Source organism: Lathyrus oleraceus, chromosome 6 (genome assembly GCF_024323335.1).
Source record: "Lathyrus oleraceus cultivar Zhongwan6 chromosome 6, CAAS_Psat_ZW6_1.0, whole genome shotgun sequence".
Taxonomy (NCBI): domain Eukaryota; kingdom Viridiplantae; phylum Streptophyta; class Magnoliopsida; order Fabales; family Fabaceae; genus Lathyrus; species Lathyrus oleraceus.
This window is the reverse complement of record NC_066584.1, coordinates 228,101,953-228,118,652: the sequence shown is the minus strand read 5'-3', so window position 1 is coordinate 228,118,652 and position 16,700 is coordinate 228,101,953. Positions and strand designations below refer to the sequence as shown.

The 16,700-nt window shown below is 32.4% G+C and overlaps 1 protein-coding gene across 1 annotated transcript; it reads right to left on the bottom strand.

The window, feature by feature from the left end:
- Nucleotides 1-312: 312 nt before the first annotated feature.
- Nucleotides 313-12,508, bottom strand: LOC127091613 (probable helicase MAGATAMA 3). Its single transcript, XM_051030298.1, has 20 exons — nt 12,139-12,508; nt 11,908-12,064; nt 11,120-11,253; nt 10,736-10,936; nt 10,019-10,210; nt 9,254-9,289; nt 9,031-9,116; nt 8,764-8,814; nt 8,141-8,252; nt 7,965-8,070; nt 7,455-7,552; nt 6,831-6,944; nt 6,653-6,745; nt 5,098-5,151; nt 4,660-4,718; nt 4,475-4,559; nt 3,003-3,371; nt 1,381-1,503; nt 1,201-1,287; nt 313-691 (listed from the first exon to the last, which is right to left on the bottom strand). The coding sequence occupies exons 1-20, from the start codon at nt 12,238-12,240 to the stop codon at nt 482-484; spliced, it is 2,469 nt and encodes an 822-aa protein (XP_050886255.1). The 5' UTR covers nt 12,241-12,508; the 3' UTR covers nt 313-481.
- Between the last annotated feature and the right edge of the window lie 4,192 nt (nt 12,509-16,700).

Sequence of the window (16,700 nt, the reverse complement as noted above, 5' to 3'; positions counted from 1 at the left end):
GCTCTTTATATCCCTGATCTGATCAGTGAAGCCCTTTTCATCCCCTGATCTATTCAGTAGAGTTAGAGGTAAACAATGTTGAAAATCATTGAAATAACATAAGCATGTCATCCACAAAACAGAGTACATCAAAATTAGATTCAGATTACTAAACATCAGCCTTGTAGAACTAAACCAGTACTGTCGATGACAGGTGGCAGGAACTGGTGAGAGACCAAAAATCCGACATATAAACATGCCATTTCGACCTATGGCACATATCCCTTCACAATTCCAAATCCATAAACAGTCTCTTCACAAAGACGACCCGAGTAAACGATCAAGAATGAGAGCTTTATTTTTCTTTTCTGAATCAAATGTGACATATTACTATCATTGATTGGAGTCTAATCCCGATTTCAGTTTGCGTTAGTCCTAGTAAATTTCATAAATAGAACCTTTCTGTCATCTATACAAATTCAAATATCTAAAACTACTAATCCTAGTCATCATCACCTCCATAACCCATGTCAGCGTCAGCATCTCCATAATCATTCTCTTCAGGTTGCACTTGATCAATCTGCTGTGCATAGTTGTCACTTGGCAGATCATTGTTTACTACATCATCTGTTACCTGATGTGGTTTGTCCGTCCTTGCTTTCATAGATGCAAGATTTCCATCACTTAAGAATGAGGGATATGGTTTAGACACCTGCATAAGGAAATTGTTAAGTCGTTGTTTGCTTGGTTTCTATGTTGAAAATTGATTTAGATAGATAGATAGATAATTGAAAATAAATTCTTTTATATTGAAATACATTTACATAAAAATAAATTGAATGAGAAATTTGAGGTTAAAAATCAAAATCTTAGATTCAAGTTAGCATCTATTAGAGGCAAAATCAACCCTACTTGAGAATATCTGAACATGTCAAACTCAGTTTTATATTTCTAGAATCACTTTTTACCTCACAAAAGTGAATCTAAACATGCATTTAGTCTTCAACGTCAAGTGTGGGGTGCAAACTATTTAGGGTTGGTATCAAGTTAGATGTATTCAGAATGACCTAAAACTAAAATATATAGAAATTCTAAATAAATGAGTAATAAAGCATGCAGATTTTGATCAGATTGGCTCAATTAAATTTTTAACGCATTGAATTTTACTGCACTGCTGTTAGCATGTTGGAAGAAATGCAAATGACTTTTCAGAAAACTTACTTTGAATAAACAGTTCCTTTTCTCAGCACTTTCCACAAGTTTGTTCCATTGTACACTCCTCCTCAATGTTGAGCCAGACCCAACCACCTACAATAAAACAACAAAAATGCATCCCTTTATGGCTAAGGTAACAAATGAAATTCTTGAAAGAATTATGCTAGCCCCAAAATGATACAGTACCAACACTGCAGACTTCGCTCTAGTGATCCCAACATTCATTCGACGGATGTCTTCCAGAAACCCTATACCTCTGTCTTTGCTTGCTCTGACACATGAAAATATGGCGACATCCTTTTCACGTCCCTGAAAAGAAATGAGTACACTTCAGTCCCAAGTTTAATGAGTCAACCATACAACTGTAAGAAGCATATTAGAGAGGAAAGAAGACCAAGTTATTGCAATCCTTTAAGTGACAACTAATTGAGATGAAATAAATATTATAAATACACAAATTCAATTTAATTCCTCCAACTTCCTAAGCTTTTATAATACAATCTTAGGAAAACTGTGACAAGGTCCAATTATTGTGTAGTGGAACAATGAAAAAAGTGGTTCAAATGAATGGCTCTAGCCTTGTGTAGTTTCTTCTATGTGAAAGGTTAGATATTTGTTTTCTTGTTGACATTATTATAGGAATAATACCAGTTGCACTATCACATCACCATTCATCTTCAGCCTGCAGATGTCAATATAATGGAAACAAAAGGCATGCAAAGTTCACGCAAATAGTAGTAGTATATTAATTTTAGGGGATTGATTCACACTGGCCCTATCTAAGAAAATCTTTAGATTCGGATCTGACAAGCTCGGCTACTGCAATTGCAGTCTATCCCTTCAATTCACCAGTTCAAGAGCATAAAAGATATCACCCAGTGTTGTTAAATATCCGGTATAGCACTGGTAGAACGTGATGAGATGGAAAAGTAGAATGTGAAGAGGTGGAAAATAGAACATTAAAAAATTAAAATGTTAAGAGGTGGAACATTTAAAAAGTAAAACGTGTGTGCTACTGAGTCGGTGCATGGGTATTATATATACCTGTTCATTCTTCCTGTTCATTCTTCCTGTTCGTTTATACTTCGGCTGCTCTTCCTTCAATTAGAGTTTTAATTCATTTTTAATTAATGTTTTTAGCTTTCTGTTTTAGTTGTTGGAACTTGAAATTTTCAGTTTAATGTCCGAATTTTTTTGTAATATCTGTTTATGTAGCTTTTATTTGTGTGTGGCATGTTTTATTTCCTGTATAAATATTTATTTTACCCGCTTTGGGGCTTCCGCTATTTGCCCGCTAAGCGATCCAATATTTCTCAAATCGGTGCTGATCTGCTATTTTCCGCTATTGATAATTGACAACACTGATATCACCATGAATCAAGTTACTTACTAATGCATAAACCATATCAAAACTTCCAATTGAAATTACAAAATTTATGACTATTCGCACTCTGTTTCATTCGATGACCCAACCCTGCACTCTCACTTGTTTAATTCATACTATACTATATACTAAAACTCATATATATGCATACTAAATACTAAATACTGACACTCATATATATGCATAAAAAAAATAATTAGTACGACAAATAAAACCTTAAATCACTTGAAGTACCTGTGTAACTTTAAATTCTTAAGCATAGCTCACGAACAAGATAATTAAAGCCTTAAATCACACTTCAAATACTGATAATTTAAATTCATTCATAAGCATAATCACAGAAACATTTCAAAGATAGTAGATTATACAATTCAACGATTAATAGGGTAGATTCCATCTGATTCAACCATATAAGCAAGTTTACCTGGCAACCATCAACAGTACATATATCCACTAATTTCTCTGCTGACACACCAAAAGTCTCTTCAAATCGTTGTTGGAAGAGCATGACTTGTTGCCTGTAGGGTGATATAATTGCAACTTGGTTGCCTGACTTGAGCCCGGGATAAAGTGTTACCAATTTTTGATACAAGAGTAGGACAAAATCTACTTCTGCAACATTTATCCATGAACCTTTCCCAATTGGCTTAGCTTCTTCTCCCTCGTGTATATCAAAGAAGGAGAATGGGCCAAAGCAGCGGTACTCGTGCCAGTCACGTACTGTCTGTAATTTGACGCCGTCCCCATCTTCCAAAGAGTTTCCGTAAAACTCCTCAGAGGGAAAGCTTCTTATCTGTTTGATCATAATATAATAAAAACCCCATAGGAAGTGTCAGGAATTTTTAATAGATGGAGAAAACACAGAACAAAGATGAAAGTAAGTAATAGAATATAGCAACATAGAGATGGACAATATCTAATGAAAAATTATAAAGGATTAAATTTTAGATACTCAAGATCCCTAGTCTTAATGAGATTGGTATAATCCCTATTATTCCCATTGAGTTGCAATTCAAGAAACTTAATTATACCGGCTACTGTTTGATTGATTATGCAATGAAATCAAATTCTAGCAAAATACCGAAGGAACACTAGATCTGAAGCCTTGAATATTTCTCAAGGTGTTCCATTTGTAATATGTACTCTTCAATTTAAAACATACTCACAAACTTCTATTTCTAATATAAATTATTCAATTTCAAATATGACCAGTTTCCTTCCTGACTGCACGTGATCAAAATCCATTCTTCCTAAACCAAAAATGCAATTTTACTCAAATATTTGCTAACTCGTCAATCTTTTAGACCCAATCTATACACATCACTCACAGTAACAGAGTCAATTCAGTCCCTCTTTTCACCCAGCTATCACTGAGAAACTTCTTTTACCCAAATAAAACCCTCAATCCATCAAGGTACCACACTTATCCAAGTAGGCTATTATGACCAGCAAACCTGACGATTCTAGGCTATGGCATAGTGTCGCCATTCTTCATCTGAATCTATGCCTATTAGGCCTTACAGTTTAAGCAACTACAATTTTGTACTTGAAGGCTGTCTAGTCCACTTACTGCATCTAAAATGAGAGAAGGGAAGGAGGAATGGATGCCCACAGTAAGATAACAAAACATTTTAGGTTAATAGTATCTAAAATATGTATCATAAAACCTAAGTTTTATGATGCATATTTTAGGCATGGAAATTGAAAGTATCTGCAGGTTTGGACTTATTTTGAATTGCCTGCTTGCAAGGAAAAAGTTTTAGAACAGTTATGATGAAGTTGTTGCAATATAGTCTACCCAAAGGACAAGAATAATTGTTTGTTATATTTATTCCAGGATCAAGGCTATACTGAACAAAACAATTTTGCAGGAGTTTGCTGAACATAAGCACCAACCTCAGGATGCATTCGATATTGTGTCTTCAGCATTTTAATGGGATAACCAGCCTGCTTCAGTCTTTCAAATAAGCTTGTGCCATATCTTAAGTTCATGAAATGTAAAAGACACCAAATTTAGGCCTTTAGAAAAGATTGGGCTAATGTATCAAATCAATACAACTACCCCAAACATAATTGCTTACCCATGATTCTTAGCAATGTCTGAAATTACAGTTGCAGGAAGTTGAGCTGGATCACCAACCTTAGAAAGTAGCAAGAAAAAGTAACAATGGTAAGAACATTTGCCCAAAATGATTTTCAAAGTGTTAATTTACAAGGTTCAGTTATAATTGTTGCGCAATCGTATTTCCATTTGGCAGGCCTTGTTTAAACAATTAGTGAACATGAATTTCTTTTCTATATACTATTTCACACCTTTTAGATTAAGGGTTATGATGAATAATAATTCACTTTCTTTAGATATTTTGTCAAAAGGTATTTCTTTTGAAATTTGTACTGCATAAATAATTAGATAGCAAGCATGAAAAACTGGGCATATTTAGACATAACTGCAACTTAAAAATTACAATACATAAAATAGTGCAGAGTTCTATAATGAAAGGAGGGGCAACTGAAAATACCAGAAAAACTTTTTTGCACTGATTGGCCAAGGGAACAAGAGTTGCAGGTTCCACCTGTTTAGAAGTAACGTGTCATGTAAAAGTAAAACGATAAAGTAAATCAAAAGAATAGACAACATTGGTTATCCTTTCATATTGACAATCACTAAAATACTTATTACTGATAGTAACAAGTTAACAAAACAACTCAACGAAATAACCAGGAACCGTAAACAAGCTAGCCTATTAGGTCCTATCATTTTCTATGTTTATCTTTTATTCAACATGGTGTTATCCATCAGGAGTCTTGCTTCTAAATAAGAAAGAAAACTACTGTTTCAAGACATAAGGGCTTGGGCTTCTAAGTTGGCCGGCTCTTGATCATGTTTGGGCTAGGGGTGGCAATTGGATCCATTAAAACAAAATTCATCCAATTCATCCACCAAAAAATTCATCCAATCCTTCCACTACATAAAAACTAAGTTAGTGGATTGAATTAAATCCATCCATTTATATGCATGGATTGATCCAATGCATCCAACATATATAAATGATCCAATGGATTTTTTTTATCTCCATTAGATTTATTTTTAAAAAAATTAATAAAAAAATTAATTTTTCAAAAAAACATATATTCTTTTAAAAATAAATAAAAAATCGTTTTTTTTTAATATTAAAAAATCATTTTTTTGAAAAATACAAAAAGTAGATTTTTTTTCAAAAAATACAAAAGACCGATTTTTCCCGAATATTAAAAAATTGTTTTTCTGAAAAATACCAAAAGTCGATTTTTTATGAAAATACAAAAAATTATTTTTTTTCGAAAATACAAAAAAAACGATTATGTTTTAAAAAAAATTGATTTATCCCGAAAATTAAAAAAAAAATACAAGAAAACTTGTTCTGAAAAAGAAATCATTTTTTTCCTAAAGTAAAAAAATCATTTTTTTCAAAAATAAAAAAAATCATTTTTTTCAAAAAAAAAAAAAATTGAAAAAAAAAGAAAATTGGATGGATGGATATCCATCCACTAAAAATATGATAATTGATGGATTGGATTAGATATTTTTAAGAAACTTTTAATGGATTGTTAATGGACTAATGGATTGTTTTGATTCATCCATTAACAATCCAATCCATCCATTTTGACACCCCTAGTTTGGACTCTTTTTGATTCATCCATTAACAATCCAATCCATCCATTTTGACACCCCTAGTTTGGACTCTGCTACTTGACATGACATATTCTAACTTTCACATCTAAACAAGAATTTGTGTGCCACTTTTTAAACTCACATTCCATATGTTGTTTTATTTCTACTCAAATTGAAGTCATATGCTTCCAAGGCTTGTGTCCATGTACACCATAGCACAAGCTACTGGTTAGGGATCAAAGTTGACCCCTGTTGTAATTTTGTAGTTATGGAGAAGCCTCTTATGATCTCCCCATGATAGCCACACAATGTTTCTAGGATATGAAGGAACTTCTTTAGACCAAACTTTGCCAAGTTAATTTATATTCAAAACAATCTAACAGGTGATTCAACAATTAAACTGAAGAAGATTTCACTCTTACAGCTTGTGCGGCTTCATCTATAATCACTACATCAAAGTTCCGACTTAGTTTACTGAAAATATGTGAACCACTAAAGCTGAGGGTGGAAAAGACCTGCCAAGATCAAAGAAAATAATGAGAAAATCACATTTCTTTTATCATTATTTTTTGAATTCAACTTAAACTTCAAAAAACATACAATTGTAGCCTCATCCAAAATTGCAGCCCTCATACTGTCTTCATTGCTTCCTCCAGAAGCATTACTCTGCTTATCAGTGGATGATTTGTTGGCACTAGCGCGTTTTTTTTTCACCTGCAAGTCAAATTTTAAACATAAAAGTTTGGCCCCTAATTACATTTGCAAGACATTGGATGGAGACAAGCTCCTAAGATGAAGAAATGTAAAATGGTAAAGGAAACGTGATCCGAAATCTGAGAGAGCGTGATCCTCTTCTCAATCTAATCTAACCCTGAAAACCCTATGTCAATTTCTCAGATGCTCAGCATAGACATTTGACAATAAGGCAGAGATGGGATGTTAGCAAGAGGGAAAATGGCGAGAATTTCTACAGTTATCTGTAATGAAACAAAATTTTCAAAGATGCCTGCAACACATTCATCTTTTCATCTAACATTTAAATCTAAGATTATCTAGAAGTGCTTCATGATTAAATAGTTAAGCTTCCTTCATGACTGGCCATGCATGATCATGGTATCATAACAACATTTTAACAAAGTAGTGATGCGGAAGGCTAAATAATAATGGCAGTAGTGGCATAGCAAATTTAAGATATATTTGGCCTAATCTGATTCATCAACTTACAAGTTCGTCCAGGGAAACAGCCTTGATAGAATGGTGTGCTTTGAGACCAATCCTAACAACTTTCGGGCAATAAGCTCGGTCATTTTCATCGTGGATACCTACAAACATCCATGAACAATAATTGAAAACTAGATATATAATCATAATAAATATGCATATACATGAAACTGACAAAAAAAGCAAAAATAACAAATGAAGAAAAATTAGAATTACAAATTCTGTTGTTTTTTCTTTTAAAATATATCACCATTCCTTTGGTGCAAGCCTCGGAACTTTATGCATTACATTTCACTACTTTCAGTTGACTAACTGTTAAATATACTGTGATATTTGAACAGTAGCATTGCCAACTCATGCAAGTGAATGTTCGATAAAAGCATAACATTTTCCCCTTAATAAAAGCATCGACATAAAATAAGATATTATGTGAGAAGAAGAAACTGAACTTAAGTGTGGCTTTTGTTGCTTCATATAAAAAAGACAACGAGAAAGACAAGTGAAACTTCATACCTCCACTGAGAACCCGCAACACAATCTCATCAAGAGCAGAATTTGATGGGGCACATACTAGAACTCGTACACGATACTTACGAGTTGAAGTAATAGCTTCAGGTTTCTGGTCAAACTCATGATAATTAGACATTATTATGTAAAACCAAGAAACTTAACTGATGAAAAATACTTACTAATTCATTTCCAGTAGTTGGGAAAAAACCATCATCGCCGTCTTTTGGCATCAGACTGTCCCTTGGATTAATGCTATGTAACCATGGAGACGCCAATCTCCAATGTCTATGTCTGCCAAGAGAAAATACAGTAGAAAAATTGTAAGAAAACCTTTTGAAAGATAAAATATAGGTGTTGATATTTACATTAAATAGTTTAGTATGTAAATATTAGAATAGCATATTCTCTTGTAACTATTGTTGTAGAACGTGCATTGATTTGGTACTTGGCCTATATAATGAAACCTCCATAGTTTAGTTGACACGCGGTTTTATGCATATGCATCTCTTATTTTCTCTCTCTGAACAATAGATATATGTTGGTTAATCAAGAAATTCACTATTACAACATTAGGTGTGCAACATCATCTAACAAATACAAAGATGAAAGAGGGAGCCATTGTGAAAACAGAAGGGCAGTTTGATAGTATCATCCATAGAATACAAATTATTTTAAAAATGTCTCAAAATGGAAATAAAAAGAGCAATGCATTCCGAAATTAAAATCACATGAGAAAACCAAAATCCATGAAAGCTAAGTTTTCTTGAGTAAATAAAGTGCAGATATTTAAAACAAAACTTACTTCTCCTCAATAGGTAATTGCATTCCTTGCTTTAGCTCGTAGGTCCCACTCCTAAAAGTAAATAGAAATAATATATCATAAAGAAATACAAGGCAAAGATGTGAGCATATAACACTAATGTACATAAGGCATGCCTTATAGAGGAGAAAACTGCTTCAAATTTTCACCTCTACTAGAAATGCTCGCTCAAGACAAGATAACAATAGAAGCCAGAAGCATAATTATCAGTCGTAAATGACTAAAGAAACATATAGATAGTATACTTACTTTGAATGTACTCTTGTTGGAGTTGCATGTAAAATGGTACTTAGAATCCCAAGTATGGTCTGAGTCTTTCCTGTACCCGGAGGCCCCTAAAACGAGTTGGTTAGATTCAATTATTACTTTTTTGAAAAGGGTGACTTTGATAAGTGAAGACAGAAGCCTTACAAATATCATGCAAAAATATTAAAAGAACTTCACTGCAGAAGCAAGGCACACACAGACAAACCTGTATCAGGACAAAGGCTTTTGATGATAGACCAGCCTGCAATTGGAAAATAAAGTTACAATGGAATAAGTAAATGGTACATGAGCTTAGGAAATCTACCCTGCAAGAAATGCCTTGATGAATTATGTGTCAAATAAAAGAGGAAAATCTATTTAAAAGGTCATCAACTATCCCTTTACCATCAAGTAGGTCAGATCATTTTTCAGCCAATATAAGAGTGAAAATACGGATTAGCTTTAAAATAATAAAGCTAAAAAAAATTACTATCGCAAAAATTAATTGAGCAAATACGATGTTGTTTAAGCATTAAAATGTACATGAGAATAAGACTGTAACCGAACAGATCACTACTTTTAAGTTGGAACTGCAAAAGTAAAAGTCAATGCCTTTAATAGTATCAAGTGCAAGTAAAATTTTGAACATTTACAGAAGAAGGAAAACAGGTTACAAGAAACATGTTGAAAGTATAGGCAAAATTTGAAAAGGAATAATATAAGACAGATTATTTATTCTCGTTAATGCGCGTTAAGTTAAATATCACATATTTTAAGCATAACATCCTTTAATTAAAGGTCATATCCCAACATGAGAATATGCTATCTTAATTAATCTCCAGGCACTCTGGTTTATTGCTTCCTAACAATATAAAGTTACTAACAAGGACACAAAGGAACAACCCTGCATTGCTTTGAATAATACAAATAAAAACAAATGGATAATTACATGTTTTATTTAATGCACTCAACTTCTAGAGTAAAAACTTACTGTTATTGCCTGACGTTGATATTGATTGAAACTACCTTCAACATATTCCTTCAAAGCTGATGGAATTTTCCATCCATCAGTTTCTGTACCAAAATCCTCTCCAGCAGCATTTAATATTAAATCCTTGAAAGGGAGAATGCTTATTGTTTGTATAGCCACATACTCGCGAGCAATGGTAGATAAATTGCACACCTGCAAAATCATAAGATTCTTTTCTGATAAGAATTAATAATTAAAACTTATAAGCACTTTATAAACTAATAACACATCTAATATGGGACTCTTAACACACGTCCATCCTGGACATCTGGAGCGAAACGTGACCCAAAATGGCTCAATAGAGGAAAATTGATATCATCCATTTTGATGGCTTGTAAAGTGAGGAGTGTTCGATAGAGGAAAACTGATATTATACATTTTAATGGCTTGTAAAGTGAGGGGTGTCTCTTTTTATAAACTCTTACCAGGCCTTATATTTTTTGTGGGATTTGGATTTTTCTCAATAGACCCCCCTTGCACCCAGCACTATTGGGCTCAGTGTGTAGATATAAATGGCATGTGGCCCCCATTTCCTAGGTCAGCGCATACAACATGCCTCAACAAGAACTTACGACAGTACCAATTGAGAAACAATCAAATATTTTATATATCCTAAGAGTTTAAATATAATACTTCATCCCTCTAGCAAAAACTACAATACAAGATATAGCAAGTTACCTTCATAAAATACAATTGCCTCTCTGTCTCACATATATAAGACCGCATATTGAACAGCCTTGGGGAAGATTTCACCTTATTTGTATTAGAATGTGAGAATTCTCCAGCTAGATAGAGTCTGACTCGAACAAGTTTTGCTTCAGAAAATTTTCGCACGTTTTCCACCAAAGCAAATGCATGTGTAGTTGTGTCATCTACATACTTCCGAGTATTTAATATTGACAGGTAAAATGGGAAAAATGTCAGTTTGAGTTGGTGAAAAATTCAAACAATCCAAAAGACAACAGTGCAGAAATAAGACACATAGGAGTGCAAAATCCGGTGCATGTACATCATAGCAGGACCTGCAAAGTCCAACAACACACAATCTTCGACCATTAGTACCTTTTCTTTTGAAATCAGTAACAGATCATTCTGCGATATTGATTCTCCCTCTTCCAATTCACAAGGAAATTCTAGAAAATGAAAGTCATCTGACTCGGTGTAACTATTTACCACCCCAAACTTCCAATCAGCCCCTGCAACCAACAAAATAAAAATAAAAAAAATAAAAACTCTTCAGCATTGAGGTAAAGGAGAGTACATTTGTCAAATTTCAAAACAAGAAAGGCAATAAAGTACCCATTATCTAATTTTAACAAATAAGGAAAATCACAACTTAGAAAAAGCTTTCCTTTGGATAAAAAAAGATTGAAATGGTCTTTGGAGTAACCATGAGTATTCTAACTACTAGTTTCTCGAATAAGTTGAGATTAACTTGTGCATCTCAATTTGTCTGAAACTGTCAAAAACCTCTATAATAAAGTTACAATGGCTTGTCGAATAGTGAGAAATCGAATAGTTATGATAGTATAAATTGTTTCAACTTTTCTTCTCCTATAAGTCTTGTTGAGAGCTTATTCAAGCTAACTAATAGCCTCACTTGCTCCGAGAGAAAAAGCAAAGACCTCAAGAGAGTCATGAGGAATACTACCAGCAGTGTTGCAGAGTAGTGACGCCATAGCACTATAAAAAAACAGCTATTGTTCCGTACTACGCAATTAGGTAATAACTACTATAGCAGCACTATATGGTGGAATTTCAAAGAACCTCTATTCCATATAATAAGAAATAAACAAAACTGAGAATTATTAATACAGTTAAAATAGTAAGCAGTAGAAGAAGAAAAATACCCTGTTCTTCTTCTTCCTCTATCCCTCTGATAATTTGAGATTTAGCTTCTTCAAAAATGAGAGGCTCATAGGTAGAAATATAATCATCCACGTCTTTGTATTTGTCTTTCACCTTCACAAGTTTCGAAGCTGATCCCTTAGTTTTTTCATTGTGTCTCTGGAAAACAGAAATATCAAAGATGAATTTGGGAGTGAAAAAACCAAAAGAAGAAAAACTGAATAAATAACTACCTCAGATTCTTTCACAAGAGTATTGCAATTCCAGCTAAGAATAATCCGGTAGAAACGGCGGATTACAGATTCTTCTTGAAGCTTTTCCTTATCCAAGGCCATAAGAACAAGAGAAAGAAGAAAGAGAGAGTATAAACCCTAGTTAGAAGCAACGAACTGCAACTTGGCAACTTCGCAACTTAACCACCACAGCCTTTTACCAGCGGCCGCTGCAATGCAAGGAAGTGATGGATGCTGCCAACCTGCAGAGCGACGGCGACGAGATGACTTTCGAACAGGGGTTGCGTTTAGCGGCGGTAGCACCACAGCGGTGATGGAACAGCCGAGCCGGTTTCTCTAAAAAAATAGGGCTCAAATTTTTAAGACTTGGCTTTTATATATTACACAATTTAAATAAGTATATATAATTTTGAAAAGTTGATTAAAATTTAAAACTTTAGCGAAGAGGGTGGATAATTCTGTTTTGAAACTGTAGACATGGGTTCGATCCTTTAGGTATTCCAAGAATATGACCCGCTCAACATGAAATATAACACCTATTTCAAATTCATAATGGGCCAAAATAATTATTTTACTTAACTTTTTCAAGTTTATCTTATTCTTTAATATAAATTTTAAATAATATATATTCCTCCTAATTAAATAGTTTAGATAACTCATTTATTTTTAAATTTTTATAAAAAGATTATTCGGTTTAATATATATATATATATATATATTATTTTATAATAGTATTTTCAAAATGAAGAATTACTATGCAATGTTAGTGTAAAGAATTTTACAATAATAATTCATCACCTTCCTCTCTTTGTATTATTTTATAGATGGTTAAAATAAATGTCAAATTATTTCCAACGTATGTAATTAAATGATTGTATAAATTATTTATACATTGTATATCGATTAAACTTTTAAAAGAATTACTAATATATTAGTATTAAACAACCAATCTTCTCAAAGTTTTACCTCTAATATCATTTAGAAATAAATTTTACATAAAATTTAGGCACTTGTTTGCTTCACAATAGATATAAATTTAAATTTTGTAATTAATGTCATAATATTTTTTTACTTTTTGAATTATGCCCAGACCTTTTCATAAATCTGATTTCTAGAATTAGTGTCATAATAATATTATTTTTTTAATTATGCTTAGACCCATCCTTTTTCTGAAGTTTGTATTCAATATTACATCAACTACTTCTTTACTGTTCACTTGAATTTCTACTCGATTGTAACCTTTGATCTTTAGACGTTCTAGCACACCCTACAATCTTGCAATGAAAATATTACATACACCTATATTCTTTAAAAAGTCTCTTAACCGAAGTCACTAAACTTAAACCCTCTAGTCATTTTGCACATTATACAATAATATGAATATTAATGCTCCATATGTAGTTTTATACTCCTTAAAAATTATTTTATACTTCAAAATATTTTTTTAATATTGTTATTTGAGTATTAATAATCGTCATCCACAACCTTATTTTAATTTAGGACTTTTAACTCTTAAAACAAGTTGTTTCTCTCAAAACACATATAGTAAAATTTAAATAAACTTATTGAATATATTTTTTCTATTAATTATATTATTTATCTTTTATTTATATATTTGTCTATCTAATTTTTTTTCACTTATGGATTCAAAATTGTTTCAAAAAGTATACATGCAAGTTGTGGAGATGTGCCTAACTATCGAAATTAAGAGCAACCAATTATTTAAAAAGAAAGTAATTTTGGTTATAAGTTTCCGTGTTGTAGTAGTTAATTGTTTGAAATTTCAATTAGTACCGAAATGAATTAGAATTTGAAGTTGATAAACAAACTAAAGTAATCAAAACAAAACAGTTAGAATATATCTTCTTCAACTTCAAACTAAAGTTTTACTTGAAAATTCCTCTCAATTGGCTAGCTCTTCTCTCACATGATTCAGAAAAATCATGCAAAAAGATAAAAGTGGTTTCATTCATAGCATGTGATATAGATAGAGCTTTGATGAAAAGTTAGAGTGAGAGAGTTATGTTGAGTTTATAGCAGGCTCCTTTGGATTATGACCTATATAACACTTAAATATAACACTATTTTGAATACTTGTGTATGCAGAACAACATTGTTTTTACTTTCTTCTGCAAAAATTTAAGTTGTCCTCAACCTTAGATAATCTTAGAAGCAAGTTTATAAGGCACATACCTCCAAATATATATTTTATAATTATGTGTGTTTTCTCTATCTTTGGTCTAACATAGTTCAATTTTGTTATGATTGGGGTTTTTCCCAAAAGCATATTTTTAATAAAATTTTAGTTATTTGGAGAACATCAACATTACACTTGGCTATGTATACATGAGAATATTAATTAAATGGTTGATTTAGTCAACCATAACCTCGTTACTTTGTTGCAGTTGTATTTGGTGTTGATTTATTCAATATTACTTTCATCGATTTTGAATTTCGTATCAATTATTTGTATATCTAACATGTGACAATTCTGAACTATGTTTAATTTCCATTCTCTGGTTTATGCATTACAATTCTGAACTACACAATTCTTTAATCTATGCATTAAAATTCTGAACGACTTACATTCCATCAGAATTTGACATTGTTAAAACTTAGGACAAATGAGTGATAAATTATACAGGTTTATATTTGTGATATTAACGTAAAAGATCATGTTTAATGGATTAAAGTTTTAACATATGAGTGATATATTCCGAACTATTTTAATTTTTTAATGAATAGGTTATAGAGATTTATGTTCTAAAATATTTGTGATAGATTAAAGAGATTGCATGTTAAATCCAACAATTTTGTAACATGATTTTGCTCATATAGTGACTTAAGATTATTTGTGAATTTGTATTATGAGTTATCTCCATAAACTTGAGAGTGCTTCTTAAATCCAACATATATCCATTGTTGCGTGACTTTTTGTAAGTTCTCTCCCTCAACTTGAGAGAATTTCATTATCAACAGGTACATGAAAAATCTTGTTATAAATACATTGTAAGATGCCTCTAGAAAGAATGGCAATGTTTGTAAAAATGATCACGAATATTTATAATGCTTTGTAAAAGGTTTCATGAACATTTGAAATGCAAAGGTTTCATATTGGTTCACATTTTTCCAAAAAATCGCAGATGTAACTCATTGCAGTTTTATATCAATCGGCTACATTTCTTGAAACGTTCAAAAAAATTGAAATAATACCAAAAAGTAACTGGTTGCATTTTTTATGAAATTAGTTACATTTTTCCAGGTTTCAAAAGTTTCAGTAAAAAACTTAAAGCAATTTACTGCATATAATATAAACTCATTGCACTGATGTAATTTTTGAAATTTTGCATATTATTATGTTTTGATGGAGCATGTTATACGATTGGAAAATCTTTAGAGAATATAAGATGAAGTTTCTTGAGCATCTAAATATTATATAAACATATGAATTACCATTAGAGTATTTTGACCAATCATCAAAACTTTTTAAATTGCAAGGCTTAAGAAATCTTGATACTTGATTCCAATATTTTTCTTCTTTGATCTTTCTTCATTAATAAGTTTTTTTCTTGATAAAAAATAAGTTAAAATATACGATGAACATCTTCTTCACAATAACTACACTCACTTATTATGTAACCGTCGAGAACTTTCCTCCTCTTATCCTGGCCCCAGAAGAGGTGGATGTTACTGCTTTGAACAAGGGAGAAGATCACCCTTTCATCAAAAATTACATGTCTACCTTTGGTTGATACCTAAGTGACGCGAAGATTAGGTATCACCTCAAACTTAGGACTCAGTTTGGTAATATCAATTGGCTTAGGTCATCAGCTATCAGTCGGGCTTACGAGTTGCCTCGACGAAGTAATGGTTGGGTGAGTTCCATGATATTGGGAACCACCTTCCTCTTTTGATAACTTTGCAGTCATGAATGAGGCTAATATAGAAATGGGATGTCCTTCTGGTTACTTTGTTTTTCATGTAAAACCAAGCAAAAATACATGTAGTAGCTTGGGGGAATGTTTTATACCTTTATATGAGTGCATATTTACTCAGATAGACTTGTTGGAAAGATCTTGAGGTCGTGGGCTCCAAAGTTAGACCACGTGGTAGTAGCCATAGAAGAGTCGAAAGATTTGTAAAAATTGACAAAGGAAGAGCTTCAAGGGACCCTTGAATCTCATGAACAAAGAATGGCTGAAAGAGTTGCAGGAAAGTTGAAAAGTGATATGGCTTTGCATGCTCAATCAGCAAAAGAAAGAAAAGGCAAAGGAAGTTGGAATGGCACCAAAAGCAAAGGAGGTTACAACAATTCGACTGGTCAAAATCAGCAAGAAGGAAATTTATGGAATTAGAGAAAACCATGGAACCAAGGCAACCAAAGAGGTGGTGTTGCAGGTAGAGGAAGAGGTGGTGGTCAAAAGCCAGACAAGAGTCACATTTAGTGTTACAATTGTCAAAGGTATGGTCATTATTCTAGTGGTTTTCCAGAAAAACAGAAGAATCAAGAAACTTATGCAAAGCTGGCGAAACTTAAAGAAGAAGAGATGTTGTTGATGGTT